The 23,326-nt window shown below is 44.0% G+C and overlaps 1 protein-coding gene across 1 annotated transcript in view; it reads right to left on the bottom strand.

The window, feature by feature from the left end:
- CSGALNACT1 (chondroitin sulfate N-acetylgalactosaminyltransferase 1) overlaps positions 1–21,654 on the bottom strand; it is a 91,474-nt gene extending 69,820 nt beyond the window's left edge. The window contains exons 1-2 of the mRNA XM_059384223.1: positions 21,624–21,654; positions 20,897–21,529 (exon numbers count right to left, since the gene is read on the bottom strand). Of these exons, the coding sequence (XP_059240206.1) occupies positions 20,897–21,529; positions 21,624–21,654 (664 nt within the window). The remainder of the gene's footprint in view (positions 1–20,896; positions 21,530–21,623) is intronic.
- Positions 21,655–23,326: the final 1,672 nt, after the last annotated feature.

Raw genomic sequence — 23,326 nt, 5'->3', positions numbered from 1 at the left:
TGACTCTGGATGAGCTCCTGGATGAGAGCTGGTCACCGAAGACCAAGCCATGATTAGAAAGTTGGAATTTTCAACTTGCCTCCACTGTCTTGAGAAGAGAAAAAGGCTGAAAATGTACTAGTGATTGATTGCGTCTACGCAAAGAAGCCTCCATAACAATTCCCAAAATATGCGTGGTGGTCAGGGTGCTTCCGGGTTGGGAGATGCAGGGAAAGTGGCGTGCTCAGAGAGGGCAAGGAAGTTCCGCCCTCCTTCCCACACACCTCACCCTGTGCATCTCTTCTATCTGATGTTCATCCATATACTTTATACTTTATCCTTTCATAGTAAGCCCACAATCCAGCAAATACAATGTTTTTCTGAGTTCTGTGAGCTACTCTAGCAAATTAATCAGACCAAAGGACAGGTTCTCCAGTCGATAGCTGGTCAGTGAGAAGCAGAGTAGACAATCTGAGCTTGCGCCCGACATCCTGAAATGGTGGGGAGGACGGTCTTGTGGGACTGAGACCGTACCCTGTGAGAGCTGATGCTAACTGTAGGCAGAGTGTGTCAGAATTGGGTGGAACTTAGGAGACCCAGCTGGTGTCAGAGAATTACTTGTTGGATGTGTGGGAAATCCCCACGTAACACAGTGGCATTGGGTTGAGAACCTTTTACTTGCCCACAAGTCACAGCAGAACTGGAAGGTTCTCATTTTACACAGAGCTGAGATTGTTGAAAAATTATGATAAGCAGTTATGATTGTGCATGGCCAGGAAGAAATAATGGCCTCTGTGTAAAGGGCAGGAGATGTATCGCCTACAGGTACAGTATAGAGATGAGAGATGGAAAAGCCAGGTCACCAAGACAGGTGAACGGCAGAGTGTGGTGTGAATTGCAGTGGGAAGATGGTGCCCTTGGAAGGAAGACAGACCAAGTGAGAGGGAACAGGATATTACTAAAATAGGAATGGCAAATGCACAATTAAGATAGCTTTCTGCCTTAAAGACTCAAATCGAGAAACAGAGACATGGAAGAATAAAAGTGTAATATCAAATCATCACTGTCAAACACTTATTCACTAGACAGGGGTTATTTTTGTATGTTTAGACCTTAAATTCCTAGTCTTTCTCTCTCTGAGGAAAAATCAACTCAACAAAAATTTACCCATCATTCTGCAGAGCTATTCTTTCCTTAGGTCTCAAAGGAATCCTTCTCTTTCCTCCTGGGAAAGATCAATCTCTCTACCTGTGCTCTTGTCCCTACAGCCTCTGTGAATTCATGTATTCATTCGACAAACATTTATCACGTGTGTACCAGGCACACTGTTTCGTGTTAGGCTACAAAGTGATATAAGAAATGGTCCCTCATCTCAATCTAATGGAGGGACCCACAAAGCTTTGCATCATGGGAAACGCTGGCTATGAAAGAAGAGTGTGCGGGATCTGCACCATCAAGAGTCCTGTCTTGTATTTTCGCTGGCTCCCTTGACAATGACATCCTTCCCTAACCCTATGAAACACAGTTGAGCATCTCCTACTTTAAAAACAAAACAAAACAGAACAAAAACTCTCTCCATCTTTTTGTTAGGAACCTTTCACTTGGGAAGCCAGGCTGAGCAGCCATCTATCCATTTCTGATGATTCATTTATACACGTCCGGGGCCTACAAGTTCTAATCGAAGCCTCTGGCCACAACTTGAATGGCACAAACATTAGTGGAAAGTCTGCTCCAAGCTCAGAAAATGACCAGTTGCCTCCATGGACTCATTACCACATGGGCCAGCTGCCTTTGCAGACCATCTGTTGTCTCGATGTCCCCAAAATATCTCTAACTTCTGGGACTCGAGGCTAAGAGCCAACCCGTTCAAGAGCCGTTCCTGATCAATAGCCTTACTCTTCCATCTGACTTTCCAGCTCCTCCTGAAATAGCACACGTAGCTCTACAAATTTAGGCGTTCTAAATATACGGCACGTAACACAGACTGAGCTACAGATGGAAGGCCACGGATGGGAGGCTGCCGCAGCTCACATTAGTTTTCACAAACTGACTGTGAAACATATTTTGGGGAAAGAAGGGAAAAGGGAGAGACAGGCTTAAAAAAAAAAAAAAGTGCCATCGACAGTAGGGTCTTTCTGGAATAGGAGGAAGAGGTGTTTTGTTCTCTTTCCTCCTGCCATTTAAAATTCCCATTCTGCTCACGGGAGCACTAGGAGGGTTTACAAAGAAGTTAGAGAGTAATAGAAGAGGCCGTGAGATGAGGACAGGGACTCAGCAAACGCACCACAGCAGCTGGGCAGTGGCAGTGGGAAGCAGGTTCTGCCAAACCTGTCCGGGGACCATGAGGACCTGGAGCCACCACCCGTCAGAGCTAACTGATGGGGGCACGTCTGCACCCACGGGGTGCTTTCTGCTGAGCTGATCCCTGCAGCGTGGGTACCCAGGATCCATCGTGAAGAAGGCAGAAATGGAACCGAGGGCACAAAGAAGCTGTATTCAAATGTCTTCCAAGAGGCTGATAGTCACCTTTCCTAAAACTACCCTCACCCCTGCGGGGTGGCTGCTTCCTCCAGTCTTGGTATTTAGGGTAAGACTGAGAAAGTGACCTACAATTTTTCTTTTCTCTTTTTCATTCTCCAGTCAGACTAAGGAAGCAGGAAATACACTCATAACACCACCCTGAAGTCTGTGTCTGTTTCAAACACCAGATTTTATCGCTTTTAGGAGGTCAAACACTAGTTTCTTTCTTAAGGATGCCAACATGATTCAAGCATTGGTACATCTTTGTGCAAGTGTAAAACTAGCAGATGTTCAAAGTAGAATGGCTGGAAAACACAGCATCACCTCTCCCTGTATCATTCAGGCACAAAACCATAAATGCTTTGATATGGTATTTTTATCCTCTCATTTTTAAAAGATTTTATTTTTATTTATCTGAGAGAGAGAGAGAACACGGACAGGGGGAGCAGAAGGGAGAGGGAGAAGGGGACTCCCCCCTGATCAGGGAGTCTGATATGGGGCTTGATCCCAGGACCCCGAGATCATGACTTGAGCCGAAGGCAACTGCTTAAACAACTGAGCCACCAGGCGCCCTTCAATCATTTTCCTTTCCACAGATACACAGAGAGATGTAACTTTGTAATTATTTTCATATTTAAAATTACAGGTTTTTTCTCAGGGCATAGGCTGAGCCCCATTTTACTGAATAAGTGGTTTTTAGTTGTCGTGTGATATTCCACTATATAGATACAACACGATTTTATTCATCTCCTGTTGTCAGACATTTGGCTTGTTTCTATTTTGTAACTACTACAAATACTTCTTTGATGAACATTCTTGATATAAATATTCAGGGGCATTTCTGAGAGTAAGTTTTCAGGAGAAAATACTGGGCAAAGGTATGAACGTTCACAGGGTCTTGTACAAATCACCTTACGGAATGGTTATAGCAATTTATACTTGAATTACTCCGTAAATGTTCATTTTACCCCACCCTCACCCCACGTACTGTCATTTTTAAAATTATGGCAATTTGACATGCTACTCTTGTTTTCATTTTTACCTCTATCTCACATTTTCATGGGTATAACAGACACTTGTATCTCTTCCTTGTGGTCTGTTCGTATCTTTTGCCCATTTTTCTTTCATGATTTTCATCTGGACTTAAGTTTAAACAAGAACTTGTGTCACATTCATGTATATCTTTATTGAAATAAAGGTATTTTTAGACTTTACTCTTAGCAGTTCATGTTTGTCTCTCTATTGTCCAATAATCTGCAAAGGGCAAGACTGATTCTGCATAAATTTGGTACATAATTGAAGGGTACTAAGACGTACTTTTTATATCCATACACTTTATATGAGGTCATATAGTGCTATTTTTCATGAATTCCAGTGCAATTTAGTTTGTGGGTAGAGGTTACAGAGATTAATGATTTCATTAAACATGGAAGGAAGGCCATAGAACACTCAGTACTATTAATAAATTCTCTTTGCTTATTGACCATAAACATATTCATAATTCAAAGAGGTTCAGCCATGAACTTAAAAATGAATAACGTGTTTAAACTACAGTCTTACAGGAACATCAGTAAATAGTGAGAATCCCTTGGAAAATGTCTAGAAATATATAGGATTTAAGTAACAGAATATTATCTACATAAGAACCATGAAGGCTCCTTTTCAGAGAAGCACACAGCCCTCATCCTGAGATCTACCAACATACCCCTGAGCTATGTCTGACGTGTGGTAGACATTCAATAAATGTTTGCTGAATAATCATCCCAGGGTGGTACACTCACTAGTGGTACACAGGTTCCAGCACACTAGTGGCTCCTGATCTCCTGATTTGGCCCACATTTCTGGCCTGTTTCTTGGCATGCAGTGGAACCCCAAACTTCTGTGTCCAGTCCCTTGAATCTTGTGCCATGTACCCTGCTTGGGCCCGCCCGCCAACTAGGGCCAAGCCTTGCCTGTGTCAGGCCTGAGGCCTCTGTCTGACTTGGTTTTGCCCTAAAGGCTTTTCGCGATAAGGGCGTCTTCCACTTCAACACCAGCTGGAGGCCCAGCTGTGTTTTGGTCCAGTTGTTCCATCCTGCCAGTCTGGCTCCTGGGCCTCCCTGCTGACAGGCACCCACCCAGTGATGGCGTCCATGCTTGAATGTTTAGCCTCCCACCAATGATGACATGTTTGGAAGACTGCTGACAAATTGGAAATTCATTGCCAAGACAATCCGTTGACAGAGGTTTTTCATATTTCTGCCTGGTGAATGAACCTTATAAGTTCAACTAGGATTTGGGTCTTCCTGCTGTCAGCCTCTGCCCCACCTCCCCTGCCCAGTGTCTGCCCATATTTGTGTCTTGTATAAGAGGGATATAATTTAGCATTGATATACGTAAGAAAGAGCTTTGACATCAATAAATATTTTAGCTGCCTTAAATCTTTTTTTGAAAAAGCTGTGGTAAAAATAAATACGTTCATAGTAACTTATTCATCAAACACTCTTAAGGAAGGTCTATGGAAAAGCCTAGGAAGCTATGATTACGCCTATAGAACTGCCTTCTCCTGGGCATCCTGAGGATTCTTCCCACCCTCCTACCCCTGCAGCAGCCTCAGTCCAGGAACCCTCGTCCCCTCAGTTAATTTTAGAGCCTTCTCATTAGTCAACCAGCCTTTGCTATTTTTTTTTTTAGGACACAGAAAGTGTTAGATTTATTTTTATTTACTTATAAGTGGCTTTATTGAAATATAGCTCACATGCCAAACAATGCGCCATTTAAAGTATCCAAGTCAGTTTTTTTACTATATTCACAGAGTTGTGCAACCACCAACACAATCTAATTTTAGAGCATTTCATCTCCCTAAAAGAGAAACCCTGTAGCTCTTAGAAGGCACTCCTCATCCCCACCCACCCAGAGTTCTAGGCAACCAATAATCTACTTTCTGTCTCCATAGATTAGCCTGCTCTGGACATTTCACATAAAAAGGATTATACAGTATGTCATCTTTTGCATATGGATTCTTTCACTTAAAATGTTTTCAAGGGACATCCATGTGGTAGCATGTATCAGGACTTCATTGCATTTTATGGAGAATACTTTTCTGTCATATGGATAATCCTATTTTGTTTATCAATCCATTCACTGATGGACATTTGGGTTGTTTCTACCACTTGGCTACTATGAATATTTGTGGACAACTTTTTGTGTGAATGTAAGTTCTCATTTCTTTTGGGCCTATAACTAGAATTGTTGGGTTTATAGTTACTCTATGTTTAACATTTTGAGGAACTACCAATCTATTTTCCAAACCTGCCTCTACTCTTAACCCACTCAAATATAACCCCCAAACTGCTATCACAACCCAGCCAAAAAATAAATATACACACAATTTAAAAGCCAATAGTGCCATCTGCCCTATAGGGTAAACTCTAAACCCTCAGTGTAGAAAAGCCTTGATAATTGACGCCCTGCCTAATTCTTCAGGGTTGTTTTCTCACCACGACCTCTCCTACCACCCAGACCTATCATGCTTCTGCTTAACTCTCCAGCATTATCAGATTCCCTGAATCCACCAACCCTTACTTGCTTCCATGTTTTGAGCATGTTACTTATTCCTGATGCCTAAAACTCTTTCCTCCCTACAGCACATACCCACCTAAACTGATTCTTACTTTTCTTTCAAAACCCTATTTAAGGGCAGCCTTCCCTTTCATGCCTTCTGACTGTGCCAACCTAAGGCTAATTTCCTCTCCCCTGTATCACTTGTTTAAGGCGTGATGCTGCTGTCATCTGTGTACGTGGGTATCCCTCACACTGGGCCCTGGGCTTTTGAGGGGGCAGGGACTCTATGCGTAACTTTGTCTATGCATAGCACTGACAATGTCTCATGTGTAGGGCATAACCAATGAATGAAAAGACCACTGAATAACCAAGTCTTTAAAAATTTCAAAGCATAAATCCACTGTCTCCCATTACCCATCTGTTCCTACATTTAACAAGCTGTGAAGTTTTAAGTAGTGCTTGACCTAATTGCCTCCTCTTGCAATTTAATTTCTTTTTGGCTCTGTTCTCTACCATCAGTGTCTTCCCTATAAACATCTTCAGATGAAGCCATCTCTCAGAATTGCATTTTCCATACCCATTGATAATGGAATCCAATGGAACCCTCCAAGGCTGGAAAGGTCCTCCCCTTCATCTGTGTCCTCAGTAAAAACAGGAGGCTGAGGGCAGAAGGAGAATCACGTAGGATTTAGGCAAGCATTTCCATGATGGAGACACTTTCATTGGTGTTTACCTCTCTCCCACCTCAGCTCCTACAGGTCCTATAATGAGAGTAAAGTCATCTTGGCAGAAGGCTTAGCAGACCTTTCACACTGAAGAAGAACAAGACCGTATCTCTCTGTGGATACTGACTTCTTATCAGCAACCTTAATGGAAACAGATGGAGAAAGGAAAGGCACTTCATAGACCCCCGTCTCTTGCTTACAGTCAAAATAGTCTCATCCCTGCCATCCATATGTTCCCTTTTCTTGGCTAAATCAGAGAGACTTTGACTTGCAGCGCAGGAAAAACACTGGCTGTCACTGGCAGCAATATTCACAATGGAAAGGAAATACTGGGGGTAATCTATTTACAAACTGGTTATGTTCAAAGTGTATTTGTAAGTCACTCAGAAGGCACAGAAACAATATGATCTGTTGTGGTGAAGACCTCACACCAGCTCACAGAAACCTCTTCAACCCCGTATGTGCCTGTGATATAGCATTTGTCGTGCTATATAAATCAACCCAAGCGTGTAACTGTGAATTCCGTTCACATTTAGATTTCAAAAGGTAGGAAAACACTTTGAATAGGACAGGTGGGGGACTGGAGATGAGGGAACTTGATGGCACTGCTGATGGTGGGTTAGGGCACAAGCTCCAGATCAGGAGGACAGGTGCAGGAAAGCAAGGAAGCAGAGGTGACTGCCTGGGATTAAGGATCAGAGGTAATGAATAGCCTCCTGGACTTTAAAGTCTTGGCTTATTTCCTAACTAAGGGTTTGTGTATGTCTCCAGGCCTGCGGGGAGGGGAGAGGAGAACTGCAGCAAAAAGGTGGATATTTATTGGGAACAAGATAATTACATTTTCCCTTCCCTCTACTACCCTTTTAACTCCTCCAATGCGGTTGACTTAGGACTGATATCAACACTGGCATGAGGATAATAGGGATCCTAGAAGGGGGAAGGAAGACATAGATGGAAAATAATAATCCCAAATTCTGGCAATGAAGAAGATAGGGATGGCTCAACACCACCAATTTTGGGAAGTGTATTTGTAAATTATAAATTGTCACAATAAAAATAATTTTACTTCATAAGATTATACAACAGTTGAGAAAAAACCCAGGTGTTCAATATTTAATATTTAAATTCAAATAAAGAATGGAGTTATAGTACATGATAGGGTATTAATCACAATGCCATTCCTTTGATTGTTGGTCACAGAAAAGAGATCATGGAATTTGAGGTTTTCATTCAGACTTCCAGATTTGGGATATTACCACAGCATCCTTACTCAATAAAATCAATCAATATATTTAATTTCATTATATTTAAATTTTATTTATTTTAAATATTTATTTAAATGTTTTAAATTTATTTAAATATTTATATTTAAATCAATATAATTAAGTTCTTTCAAACTGTTGGATTGTGTATGATGGTTGAAACTACATTTGAGAAGAGATTATTGATTAATAGGGAAACAGAAGTAGACAAAATAATCAGTAGCTTTTAAATTATTATTTTAAGAAGTGGTTTCACATTTCTGTTTCTACTCCAGTATATAATGAGTTTGGAGAAGCATCACTTCTTTTGACTTAGTAGACAGCAAAGTCCACAGAACAAAGAGCTGGCCTAAAATCTGAGGAGAGGCAGTAGCCCACAGATAGAAAAGAGACCTGAGCACTCATTTATTGGGATACATGCAACTGGACACTGGTAAGAAGTAATTAACAGAATGATGGAGGCTAAGAGAAGGCTGGCAAAAAGGGAAGCTCCTGGGGTTCAAAAAAGTAGAGAACTCTGTACTCTCTTACAGGGTTTTTCTCTGGGAACTTCATTAAGTAACCAAAGAAAAATCATAGAGCCTTAAAGTATTCATATGAAGCATAAACAAGGACCTAATAAATATCAGAGCGGAAATAAGTGAAATAGAGTCTAAAAAGCAAGAGAAAACATTAATGAAACTAAAAGCTGGTTATTCGTAATGATAAAATTAATAAATATCTAGTCAGACTCATGAAGATAAACACATAGAGAGCCCAAATAAATAAAGTCAGAAATGAAAGAGAAGGTTACAATCGAACCCACAGAAATACAAAGGATCATAAGAGACCACCCACCAACAAACTGAAATATGCCAACAAACTGAAAAACCTAGGAAAAAAAAAATTGGATAAATTCCTAGAAACACACAACCTCCCAAAACTGAATCACAAAGAAAGAGAAAATCTGAATAGACCAATTACAAGTAATGAAACTGAATCAGTAATTTAAAAACTCACTAAAAACACAAGTCCAGGACCAAATGGCTTCATAAATGGATTACACCAAACATATAAAGAATTAGTACCTATCCATCTCAAATTATTCCCAAAAAAATGAAGAGGAAGGAATGCTTCCAAACTCATTTTGTGAGGCCAGCAATACTGATTCCAAAACCAAACAAGAACATCATTAAAAAAAAAAGAAAATTACAAGCCATATCCTTGATGAACATAGATGCAAAAATTTGCAACAAAATATTAGCAAATTCAATAATACATTAAAAGGATCATACACCACGGTCAAGTGGGATTTAGTCCAGGGAAGATTCAATACCTGCAAATCAATCAACATGATATACTGCATTAAGAAAATGAAGGATAAAAATCATATGATCATCTCAACAGATGCAAAAAAAATCTGATAAAAATCAACATCCACTTATGAAAAATAACTCTCAGTAAAATGGGTATAAAAGGAACATGCTTCAACATAAGAAAGACCATATATGACAAAGCCATAGCTAACATCATACTCAATGGTAAAAAATAGAAAGCTTTTCTTCTAAGACCAGAAAAAAGACAAAGAAAACCACTCTCACCACTTTTTTCAATATCACACTGTAAGTCCTAGCAATAACAATTAGGCAAGAAAAATATAAAAAGGGTGAAAGAAAGAAAGAAAGATTGATTAAAGGTATCCAAATTGGAAAGGAAGAAGTAAAATTGTCACTATTTGCAGGTGACAAGATTCTTTACATAGAAAACTCTAGAGACTCCACCAAAAATCTATTAGAACTAATAAATGAATTCAGTAAAGTTACAGGTTACAAATTTAACATATATAAATCAGTTGCTTTCAGAAAGAGAAATTAAGAACAGGAGGAACTTTCAGAAAGATCAGTTGTATTTCTAGACATTAATAAGGAGCTTTCAGAAAGAGAAATTAAGAAAACAATCTCATATACAATGGCATCAAAAAGAATTAAATATTTAGGAATAAGTGTAACCAATGAGGTGAAAAACCTGTACTCTAAAAACTAAAAAACAGTGATGAAAGAAATTAAAGATCACACAAATAAATAGAAATATATCTCATATTCAAAGATTGGAAGAATTAATGTTAAAATGTCCATACTACCCAAAAGAGATCTACCAATTCAATGCAATCTCCATCAAAATACCAATAGCATTTTTCACAGAACCAGAATAAATAATCCTAAAATCTGTATGGAACCATGAAAGACCCCAACCACCAAAGCAATCTTGAGAAAGAAGAACAAAGCTAGAAGCATCACAGTTCCTGACTACAAGCTATACTACAAATTTATTGTAATCAAAACAGTATGGTACTGGCAAAAAAACAGACACATAGATCAATGGAACAGAATAGAGAACCCAGAAATAAACCTACAATTATATGGCCAGTTTAACTATGACAAAGGAGGCAAGAATATACAATGTGGAAAAGACATTGGGGTTGGGAAAACTGGACATCTACATGCAGAAGAATGAAACTGGACCATTATCTTATACCCTGTACAAAAATAAATTCAAAATAGATTAAAGACCTGAATGTAAAACCTGAAACCATGAAACTCCTTGAAGAAAACACAGGCAGTAAACTCTTTGATGTTAGCCTCACACAATATTTTTTTTGGACCAGTCTTCTCAGGTAAGTACAAATGTGAAAAGTACAAAAGCTACAAATGTGATGATATCAAACCAAAAAGGTTTTGTACAGTGAAGGAAAACCACTAACAAAACAAAAAGGCAAGCTACTAAATGGGAGCGGTTATTTGCAAATCATATATCTAATAAGAAGTAATATGCAAAATATATAAATAATTCACACAACTTACTATCAAAAGCCAAAAATTCTGATTAAACAATAGGCAAAGAACCTGACAGATACTTTTCCAAAGACATAATAATAATAACTAAAATAAAATAAAGACATGCAGATGGCCATTAAGCCCATGAAAAGATTTTCAGTAGCACCCATCATCAGGGAAATGCAAATTAAAACCAAAATGAGATATCGCCTCACATCTGTCAGACTGGCAATTATCAAAAAAACAAAAATAAGTGTTGGCGAGGATGACAAGAAAAGGGAACTCTGGTACTCTGCTAGTAGGAACATAAGTGAGTGCAGCCACTATGGAAAACAGTATGGAGACTCCCCCAAAAATTAAAAATAGAACTGCCATCCAATCCAGCAATCCTCCTGAATTGAAGGAGATGAAATGAAGGAAATAAAACCACCAGTAAAAGAGGTACATACACCCCCACGTTCACGGCAACATTATTTACAAGAGCCGAGATATGGAAGCAACCTAAGTGCCTATCAGTAGGTGAATGGATAAAGAAAATCACACAAATAGATATATATACGGAGAGAATGAAATCTTGCTGATTTTGACAATACGGATGGACCCAAAGGGTATGATGCTAAATGAAATGTCAAACACAGAATGGATAAATAGCATGCAATTTCACTTATATGTGGAATCTGAAAAACTAGACAAATAAAATTCATTGACATAGGAAATATTCATTGACATAGGAAACAAACTGTTGGCTCCCAGAAGACCAAGGGGTAGCAAAATAGATGAAGGGGATTAGGAGTTATAAACTTCCAATTATAAAGTAAATAAATCACAGGGATGTAACACACAGAATAGAGAATACAGACAATAATATTGTAATAACTTGTATGGTGACAGATGGGGCTCATTTTGTAATGTATGTGCACCTGAAACTAATAGGATATTGTATGTCAATTACACTTCAATTTTAAAAAAGAAAAAGAAAATACCTATGTGGTTCGGGCCAGGGGAGAGGACAGCAGACATGTGCGAGAGGGCAAGAAATCCTTCCTGTTCCAGTCTCTCCTGCCTCCTCTCCCAGGAACAAAAAGCTTAGGCAAAGAACATTCTTACACTCAAGGAACTGGTGAAACTCACTGCAACTAGGGGAAGGGAGAAGTACAAAAAAGCCTTATTGCTGGAGGCGGATCAGAACACGATGAGGCCTAGTGACACAGTGGACCACCAGGGACTTCCCCACTCTCCTGCAGGGTGAAACCTACAGGCCTGAATAACAAGTAACAGAACTTCTGAGAGGGACAGGAGAGACGTACCAGATGACTTTCTCTGAGGCAAGAAGGGAAGACCTAAATTGCAGGGCTGGGCGGAAGAAGAAACCTCAACTCTGAACACAAGGTATCACAAGAGGAATTTGAAGACTGTGGTGCTCTGAGGGTAACCATAGCAACAACAAACCTCAAACCCAGCCCCACTGCTGACTAGATGAACTCCCCCTACACACACATACACACACACACACACACACACACACACACACACACACGGCCTAGGAGAAGAAGGTGTGCCATCTCCAGGGATAAACACCACCTCAGTCTCTATAAACTACCCAACATGTCTGGCTTTCAACAAAAATTATGAGGAAGAAAAATTCCAAGACACAAAGTGATCATCAGAACCAGACTCAGATAGGACAGGGATGCTGGAATCCTCTGACGAGGAATTTAAAGTAGCTATGACCAATATGTTAAAGGCTCTAGCAGAAAAAGTGGACAACATGGGCAATCAGGTCATTTCAGCAGGGAGATGGAAGCTCTAAGAGCCAAATGGAAATGTAGAAATTTAAAAATACAGTAATAGAGATAAAGAATGCTCGGGATGGTGGTCTCATGAGTAACCCTCTCTCTGCTGAGGGAAGAGTCAGTTAACTGGAGGTAGGTCACTAAAAGTTACCCAAACTGAAACACAAAGAGTAAAAAAGTGAAAACAAAGGAACAGAACATCCAAGAACTGTGAGACAATATCAAGCAGTGGGACATACACATAACTGGAATTCCAGAAGAGAGAAGACATGTTTGAAGAAATATCTGAAGAACTACTGGCTCAGAATTTCCCAAAATGAATAACAGACACCAAACCACAGATCTAAGAAACTCAGAGAACACCACGTAGGAGAAATAAAAAAACAAAACAAAACCCAGGGGTAATTTAGCTAATAGTTCTGTACCCATGTTATCTTCCTCATTTTGATAATTGTACCCTGGCTGTATAAAATGTTGACATTAGGGGAAGCTGGGGAAAGGGTTTAGAGCGGACCCCTGTGCTATTTTTGCAACTCTCTGGTAATTCTAAAGTATTTCAAAATAAAAGGTTTTGAAAATGGCTTTACTGTCAGGTACTACATTGAGAATGTACTTGTAATGCCAAGAACAGAATTTTATTTAGCTTTTGTTTTGCTTTTACTAATTTATTTTAAAAATTGGGGGAGGGTAACATCCCTTTTCTTATTGAAGTATAATAGACACAAAATCTATTTTGTTAGTTTCAGGTACATCATAGTGATTCAACAAGTCTATACATTACCCTATCCTCACAAGTGTAGCTCCCATCTGTCACCATACAATCCTATTAAAATAGCATTGATGATATTCCCTATGCCATACCTTTCACCCCCAGGACTTACTCATTCCATAACTGGAAGCCTGTACCTCCCACTCCCCTTTACTGATTTTCCCGCCACCATGCCTCCCGACCTGAAACACACACACACCAACCTCCCCTCAGGCAAGCACTTGGAGTTTAAATCAGATTTGTGGTCTGTCCCAGGAACCCAAGTAATATTTACTGTATTACTTCTATGGAAAATCTCCTCTAATCCAAACACCTAATTTACAGTGGAACTCAAGAGGAGAGGAGATTTGTAAGGTGATGATTTTTTTTAAAGATTTTATTTATTTATTTGAGATAGAGAAGGAGAAAAAGAGAGATCGAGAGAACGAATGGGAGGAGGGGCAAAGGGAGAAGTAGACTCCCTGTAGACCAGGAAGCAGAAAGCAGGATGGGGGACCCTGGGATCATGCCCCGAGCAGAAGGCAGATGCTTAACAGAGTGAGCCACCCAGGTGCCCTGCGTACCTAGGATTTTAAGTACACAAGTATTCCAAAAGGTTTAAAGCAATTTCTTTGATGCATACTAATTGTGAAGTGTCTACAACTAGAAGGGAGCTGAAAGCTAAATGGGGCGTGGTTCCGGCCCTCTGGGGGTTCACTGCACATAAGGGGGAAAAGAGAGTCAGGAGGCCAGGTCTACCTCCCCACCCCCTCACCGGGCATGCAGAGAGGGGATGGGGTTGGATCTGGTGGAGTCAGACTTTTAGGCTCCTGCAGCTGGCTAACAGGAAAGACCGCTCTGGCAGCTGCAACCGTTGCTAGAAGTTGCCAGCGAAGGTGGGCTGAGTCTAAAGGAAGAGCTATAAAACCGGATGGAGAGGGCACATGCGGGACACCGCGCTGGGCAGAACGAGCAGGAACTTCAGCCGAAAGAATGAGAACAGGTTTCAGAGAAGAATATCTTACGGGATGGGGGACGCTGGGTGGAGAGGTTGGGAACCTGGGTCTTTCTGGCGAAGGAACAGGCACAGGGAAGCTGTGTCAGGGCAGGCGCAAGAGAATGAGGATCCAGGAGCAGGGTGAGAAGGGCAGGAGGGAGCAGGAGGAAGTGAAGTTAAAAAGATAAGCTGGGATCCGATTGTGGAGTCCTCCAAGACTACCTAGGCAAAGCAATATGTGCTGGAGACAGTAGTAAAAAGGCAAAAGGCACCTGGTTGGCTCCATCAGTTGAAGTGTCCCACCCTTGATTTCAGCTCGGGTCATGATCTGGGGGACCCGGGATCAAGCCCCGTGTCAGGCTCCCAGCTCTGCAGGGACTATGCTGGAGATTTGTCTCTCTTTCCCCCCACCCCCACATCTTCCCCTGCTCACTCACTCTCTTTCTCTCTTTGAAGTAAATAATCTTAAAAAAAAAAAAAAAAAAAAGTAAACCCTGTCTTTTAAAGAACAGACAAGCATGTTGATACAGCTCAACAGCTTTCAGCAAGCTGTTTTGAACTGAATATTCACTCCTCTCTCAAACCCTTTTCCATAAAGCTGTAATGATTCTGAAGAAACGCATGTCTGAGCAGTTTAAATAAAGCTTTTTGTATTCAAGGCTCCTAGAGGCTGTCGGTTCTGCCCTCAGCTGGGTGAAGGATTTGTCTTTGGCAGCTTCTGCCTGGGTCTCCGTCTGTTCGTCTACCCCAGGAGCTCATGTTTTTCCTCTCTTCCTGTTAAAACTTCTTCCAAATCTTATGGAACTCACTAGTGTAGGACCTCCCCACAAGGGTATCTGCACACCTTTGGACGTGTTTTTAAAAGGTGTTCCCCACCTCATTCCGGCACCTAAGGCGGGTGTGCGTTGGGTCAGAGACTATCAGTGGTGAGACGTGGCATGGTGCGGAGCCAAGACAGGAAGCGCTGGATTCTTGGCCCTGACACCCACCAGAGGGGTGACCTTGATGTGAGAGAGATAATGAGCATGTCTATCTGTCTGGTGGGAGAGGGGATTAAATAAACCGATGTGTGTGAACTGTCACAAATAGTGCCCAGCGCACAGACGGAAGAACAGCTGGGATAAGCCATGGCAATCCCCATCTCAGACCACAGGACCTCCAAGACATTGGAGAATTGGAGAATTGTTTGAGCACTTGGGAACCACTGCAAGCAGAAGGAGGAGGAGGGCTCTTTAAGACGCAAGAGCTGAGCTCACTGCCTCCTGGGAGGGACCCACCTCCTAACTCCAGATCCAGATGATCCTTGCAGAGCTAAACTCCTAGGCTCAGCCCTCAGGGCCCTTGCGAAGTCCACTCCTAGCGATTCTCAGGTCCTGCACGCTGACCAGGCTGGTCTCCATGCTAAGCCTATACCCCAGTCCTATTCTGGAGGCAGTCGGCTTTCTGGTACCCCCGTCCTTGCTGCTTCCTTCCCTCTCCAGGAACCCCTTCTCAGCTTTAGAGACCAGTTCAGGTCCAGCCTCCTCTGACATCTTCCCTGACCATCTGGCTTGCACCCAGCCACCAATTCCGAAGCCCACAGCACGAAAAGTACCCCCCCACTGAACCCTCAGTCACCCAGAGTCGTGTCTGCCCATGTACATAATCAGGTCCTTCAAGCCTGAGACCTAGTACTAGCCTCCTTTCCCAACCCCCAAAACAGGTGGGGACACCCTACACAAATAACAGGGGTCCTGTCCATGCATGTTGATTATGCCTTGGTGCAAGACCTCACCCGCAACTCTAAAAGGGGATAAACTAGAGGTCTGGTTAGAAAACAACAAAAACTACAGCTCCTTTCTGCAAACACCGCTTCCTTCCCAAAGGGGCTGAGCAGGCCAAAGTCTGAGCAACAGCTGTGGCCACACATTCCTGTGAAAGGGCTCCAGCCTGGGTCTTCCCGTCTCCATCACCCCCCCATCCTTCCACGTTGTGTGAGGCCCCTATTCAGACCCTCTCATCACTGAGCCTTGGCATCCTCTCCTGCTAAAGCCAATGTCCATCCTAGACATCCCCCACTTTCACAAGTGCCCCTGTAGCCTGTTCTTAACAGGAAACAAGGCAGGAGAACAGTGACAACCTCAATTTTTGAAAAAATCCCCTGGGAACAAAACTGCTTTGCACGAGCACAATGAAAATACACCAAAAAGGCAGACTTGCCAGCTTCTGCAGTGCTGTGACAAAATACCCTGTACACACAGGATGTATGTCAAACACAGGTTCCATTAGTCTCAGCACACCGAAGGTCAACCGAGCCGACCCTCAGCTAAGGTGCCGGACTGCACAGCACCCCCCCCATTCCACCGCCCTCCCCCTTCACCTTTCCCTCCGTCCTCTCAGCCTTGGAGGTGGGACTTACTACCTAGTTGGTAGGTCTCCACGCCAAATGAAAATGTAAGTTCCCCTGTTTCAAAATTACTGAGAATTTCAAAATGTTCTACAACAGCAGAGCATTCACTCTACGTTGGGGCTCTCCCACTCGCCCTAGTGGAGAGCTGGACTCCTGCCCACCAGCTGAGTTCTAGGCTGGGACACCTTCTCTCCCACCATCACCGCAGGGATTCCCTCTTCAAAGGGTAGCCTCAAACCATTTATGTGCACTTAAGCCTTTTATCTCTGATTTCAGAATAAAAAGCATTTCTCCCTCCTTAAAGGACCTTAAAGCATCAGCAAACAAAGGCGGAGGAGATCTGAGGTAGGAAGTGTAAGAATAGAAGGGACAGGGTGAGTGACAGAGGAACCCAATATTCTGCAGGCCTACTCAGAACTTAAAAGGGAGCCAACGAGGTCACTCCAGCGCACCGTAGGGTGAGATGTGGTCATAAGCTCCAACACCCTCACTGCCCTGGAGATGCTGGCCGAGAATCAAGGCCCAACTCACGACCTAAAGTCCTGCTGTCCCACCTGCCAGCCCCTCTCCCCACACCCCAAAACAGGTCAGAGCCACCCACTGTGCAGAATCCCCCTCCCACTCCCACCCCAGCTCTCCCCTATTTCTGCACCAAGATCCCCAGAAGTGGCCAGAAATGCATCCAAATGCCTGCCTTCCCTTTTCAACCCCCCAGTCACAAAGTTGCCAGCAAAGAAGCATATCACTGACATGTCTGCTGAGTTAAGAACCCACTTCCTGTCCTCACGGCCCCAAGCCCCTTGCTCTCCAAGTACCCAGGACCTGGAAATGGATTTGACTTGTCCAAAAGAGCATTAGCAAAGGGGTCACAGGACATCCCTTAGAGGTTATAGTGAGACACAATGGAAGTCTAAAACTCAGTCTTCACTTCTTGCCTTAGTTTTCTCTCCCAGAAAGCATGAGGTGCTGGTCATTGAGCATAGGTCAGGAATTACCATAGAAGAGCTACTAAGGTCTTATAACGATTTCTATGCCCCTAGCTTTAAATGCATCTCAGGGTGCCCTCAAGACCTTCACTTTCTTGCGGATCATGGCTTGGGTCCACCCCCCCCCCAAAGCAACTCTGTTAGTATCTGACCCACTCTGGCCACCACTAAGGTGCAGAAGCTGGAGGAGGGCGGCAGAGAAGCAACCCCGTGGAGACAGGAGACACAAATGCCTCATGTAGATTCATGTTCTCGGATACTTGGATTGTAAAAGAGGAATGATTTGGAAGGCGAAATTGTCTCATGGAACCATGTCAAATTTATGTCCAAGAGTCTACTGAAAAATAGGAAACCAAAGCCAAAAGTTATGCCACTTGAAGGTAAATACTGAAGGAAGAGCTAAACCACAAACATAAAGATTTTCTGTTCACTTGAGGAGATAAACATTTAGGCATCCTACAGTACAGGATTTGATCCCATTTTTCTACTTTAAATTCTTTTCCCAGATAGCTGGAAAAAGCAAAAAGAAAAAAACGTGCTCTTATGTAAGAAGCCAAAGCAAAAATCGATGCCAACAGAACATCGAGGGAAGGGAAGAGGGAGGCTTGTGCCGTTCCCTCTGTCTTAGAGATGGAAAATAACTACATTAATACAGATAATAAATTGTCATCGATGTGGTGTTCTCCCTCTGCAAGCTTCATGCCACCCGAGGAAGTGGCCACAGTCAGTCAACACGTGATAATCTACCGGAACTTCTCCTTTTTATAGAGGAAGATCCCAAAGGGTTGGTGGCATGTCCTGGTCACCCAGCAGAGCAGGTGGCAGAGTACCCTTCCACGATGGCTGCTTGGCAAAGATAAGAAGACGCTGAAGCTGTGCTTTGCATTTTGCAGAGGGTTGGGGGGTGGGGGATAGGGCCTCAGAGGACATTAAGTCAAGCCTCTGAGGACAGATGAGGAAACCGAGTCTCCGTGGGGCTTCGGGGTCTTGGTCAGAGTCACACAGCTCCCTGTCATGTCGTCATGCCACCTGCCTCACAGTCAGCTTTAAGCTTTGTGGAACTATTATCACCTGGAAGCATTCCATATGCTTTTATTATTATTTCCTGAAACACAAAGAATCCCCATTCTCGCTCTAGGTTCAGCCAATCAGTTGCCATTCCAGGAAAATAGCTGACTAGACTTTCACCAACGCTGGGAGAAGGCTGGATCTGCCTGCCACCAGAGGCTGTGGGCTGCACTCGGAAGCAGCCCGGGCTAGCCAGGAGAGCAGCGTCTCTGACAGAAAACCAGCCACCTCTCTGAGCAAAGGAACGCAGGCCCCAAAGGCCTGTGTCACTGCTGAGTGAGGACAACAGGCCTGGTGTACTAAGATACTCTACGCAGGAAAGCAGATTTCAAACATGAATGCAGATGAAAAAAATCACAAGGGCAGACATTCCAAATTGCAGGCTTTGATTTGTAATCAAGTTCTTTTGAAATCGCTTTGTGTGGGGGCAATTACCATAGCATATCCAGGGTGAGTGGTAGCCAGGATTCGTTTTTTAAGGATGTTTAATGGCCTTCCCCGTGGGTCAGCTATTATATAAGATACTCTATGTGGAAAGGTTTCATAAACTCTGAAGCACAATAAAATGGGACGCAGCAGCATCATGATGTTTCGAGCTCCCCTAAGTGCTGACCATGTGCTTACAGTTGCAAGCTGCCGGTATGCTGGGTGTCTTTAATACCTCGTATACATGAGGGACAACAACAACAAATCTCGACAACCAAAACTTTGATTTTGGAAAAGATTTCTTTGCCTGGCTCGAGGCATATGAAAAATAATTCTCTACCAAAATTGTACGAGGTATGGCTCACATATAAAGTGGAAAAAAATTGGAAGATGGGGAAGTGTCCGAAAAGAAGAGGCATAAATGGCGGCAAGAGCTTTTTGATAGGACTAAACAGAGTCCGTCTGGCCTGTAGGCTGATGAGAGAACGGTTATATAGCCGAAGCTGGGAGCAGGGTGACAAGGACGCAGCCACACGTCTGGGAAGTTGAAGTAGATTCTCTCCAGAAAGAGGCGGAAGAGCTGGCTGCCCTCGAACGTTATTTCCACTCCCAAATTGTTAGTTGATTTTTGCCCCGGTAACAAGGGAAAAGCCGGTAAGAGGATACTAATTCATCTTCCAAGGAATGAGACGAGGCCACTTTCTTCCAAAATTAGACACAAACACAAACTAATAGTTTCTGTGCCCATGAAAGAAGCTGATCTGTTCATCTTACTAGTGTTCATGCCATCTGGCAGCCTGTACAATGTAACCTAGTGGAAGGATGTGGACTCTGGAATCAGACTTCACAGGTTCAAATCCTGGCTCTGTCACTCGCTAACTGAGCGACCTTAGGTCATTTACGCAATTAACCTGAACCTCAGTTTCCTCATCCCCTAACAGGGTCATTAAGGAGAAAAAGGGAATCAGTAAGTATACAGTTCCTCCAACAGTGTCTGGCAGATGATGAGTGCCGCAGACCACATGTTCACAACCGCTCTGGCGTTCATGGGCTGATAACCAGGCCTGACCCCTAGGAGAAGGGCCCAGGGAAGAGATCTGTTAAAACCGCCTATCAAGCTCCACTGGAGTTTCAATGGGTTTTGTTTATGTTTGGTTTACTTTTCTTTCTTTCTAATTTTTTTTTAATTTGTTTGACAGGCAGAGATCACAAGTAGGTGGAAAGGCAGGCAGAGAGAGAGGAAGAAGCAGGCTCCCTGCCGAGCAGAGAGCCTGATGTGGGGCTTGATCCCAGGACTCTGGGATCATGACCTGAGCCGAAGGCAGAAGCTTAACCCACTGAGCCACCCAGGTGCCCCTCTTTCTTTCTTTCTTCTTCTTTTTTTTTTTTATTAATGAAAGCAAGAACTTCTGCCTTTTCCTACCAGGGAGCAATGAACCTGACCTTTCAATAGGCGTGATTTTCATGAGGAAGTAAGTAGAACGGATATTTCTGAGAAATAAGACTCCATGCCATATACCTTTACGGTCGCTCCCATAACACTTTCTACCCGCCATGCCCAAAGCCAGCTGCCAGCCTGCTGCGGCGGGGACTGGCCAGGGCGCCTGGACCCTGGTGCCTCCCCACCCCCATTCTCACATCACCAACCTTCTATGAAATCCGAGGCCGAGTAGGGGCGCCGATTCGGGTTGCCCTCCGCAGGGCTGTTCAGGGTCTCCAGGGCCGACTCCACGGCTTCCACCAGCTCATCCCGCTTGTCCTTCCTCACGGGCTTCTCCTCCGGGTGCCGAGTCAGGCCGGTCTCCAGCTGGTACACCTTCTGCAGCGTGAAGCTGTCGAAAGGCACGGCGGCGTACTCCGTCGCCAGCTTGACGCCGGCGTGCACCTCCGCCCTGTCCACCTGCGAGCGCAGGAAGGCCAGCAGGTCCGCCTGGGTTTTCTCGGGAGGCCCCGGCTCTAGCCGCAGGCCCGCCGCGTCGCTGGGGTGAGACTGCGCGCTCCTGAGCCGCTCGCCGCGCTCCTGCAGCTCCTGCTTGAGCTGTGCGACCTGCCGCTTGAGGCTGCTGATGTAGTGGCGGTGCTGCTCCTCCCGCTCCTGCAGGGCCGCCTGGTACCCCTCCTTCCCCGTGGGGCCGTTGGCCCGGGGCAGCCCCAGCCGCTCCTCGTCGCCCTTCGGGGTGCAGGCCAGCATGTAGAGCACGGACACGGCACAGCAGAGCAGCGCGAGCAAAACCACCACGCGAGAGACCCACGCCAGCAGCCCCCGGCGAAGCATCGTCACTCAGCAATCAGCCATGCAGCCGCAGCCGGCCACATTCCAGAAGGCCAGGGCCCCGCCGAAGGGCGTCCCTGGACTAGACCGCGGGGAGCACGCGTCTGGGGCCCCCCAGGCTGCTTTCATCCATTTCTCTCTACAGTGTGTCTGGTCCCTTGAGGTCGACCACCACGGGGAGCACTTTTCCTGCTTGGAAAGGATGACTTTCTAGGCAGAAGCAGCCGGTCCGGTGAAACCTGCAGGCGGCCACCTTCATTCCCATCATAGCCTTCCAGAGGTGCAGCAGACCACAAAGAAGGGACCTGGGAAGACACCAAACGGCAATGACAATCAAGACAGGAACACCCTTACGTTCACCGTGGCAAGGGATATTCAATAGGCCTCCCAGGAGTCTTACAGAAAATGTTTATGACAGGGGATTAAATACTGTTACCCATTTCTAAATCAGGACACCCATATGTTCGTGCAGGGCTGTGCACATAAAAAACAAAGGATACAGGAAAAAGAGCTGAACGAAAGATGGCAAAATGGGAGTTTCCTCTGCAAGCATTAATGGTGACTTTCCGGCTTCTCTACATCTTTCTCTGTCTTATAAATTTTCCACAACGGCACATATCATTTTGATGGTTAGAAGGGAAAAAGCAAAGCTTCAAGGAAGCTGACGCTGCAGGCAGGGGCTTCTCCAGCCAGGCCCGCCCAGCAGCAAGGGATGAGAAAGCAGAGGCTTAAATGAGCTCACCTGTGCACCCTCACTGAGGGCAGGGCTGGGACACGACTCAGAATGGTCTTCCAACTTTCTAATGAGGCAGGGGGGTAGCTTCAAATATGCAAATAGCACATGTGGACGATAACATAATCAGATGGAGTCCAGAGGCAGTTGGAACTTGAACACCAGGAATGAGGAGTTTACCACAAAAAGGGATGCGGTTGGGAGAACGGAGACCAGAAATACTTGTTTTGTCAGGACCCCAATCCCAGGCATGTCTCTGTCTCCTGGGTCCTTCCTGATCATCAGGAATACCCAGATGGATCGCAGAGCCTTTCATTCAAACTCCAAACCCCTTGTTACACACGAGAGGCCAACCTAACCCTTCTTCATTTGCCCCCGGCTCCTTCCTCCCTCCTCCACCCACCACGGACACCTCAGAGCACGCTCCTTCAATGTCCTCTCCTCCCCTCACTCCCGCTTCTTGTCTCCCCTACCCTTCTGAGCCAGAAAACAGAAAGAATTAACAATAAATGGAAAACAGAGCAAACAAAGTTTCTTGCTTAGGGAGATTTTTTATATAACTTCTCTTAAAGCAAGCTCCCTGAGGGTACTATGTCCTGACCATTCCCACAATAACCAAATTTCCAGAGTCTTCATCCAACCCAGAAAATCCAGATTCTGGGCCAATTATCATCTCACTGGTGGTCTGCTGTCTCATTTACTGACTGGAAGGAGGAATTCTGTCAATTAGCAACTTCAGGACCCCTGGGAGAAGAAAGAGGTGCTCCTTCTAGCATTCTTTCTATGTTGAAAATATAGTCAACGATAATGGGCTCATTGACTTTATCTGATATGCACCTGCTATGTCTAAAGCACACAGAGATCCTCTTCCATTATCCTGGTGATGTGCCTCTTACAAATACCATTACCAAAATAGTTTATTTTTCAATTTTCCTTAAAAATTCAATTCCAATATTCCCCTTAGCCCAAGGAGTCTCTCTGCTATAATTTAGAACAATACATAGTTATTAGTGCTAAGTTTAAAGTGCATGTTTAGCTCTGGAAGCCCGTTCTGTCTGATGAAAATCTTGGG

Source organism: Mustela nigripes, chromosome 18 (assembly GCF_022355385.1).
Source record: "Mustela nigripes isolate SB6536 chromosome 18, MUSNIG.SB6536, whole genome shotgun sequence".
Lineage (NCBI taxonomy): Eukaryota > Metazoa > Chordata > Mammalia > Carnivora > Mustelidae > Mustela > Mustela nigripes.
The sequence above is the reverse complement of the archived record's forward strand: the minus strand, read 5'-3'. Positions and strand labels throughout refer to the sequence as shown.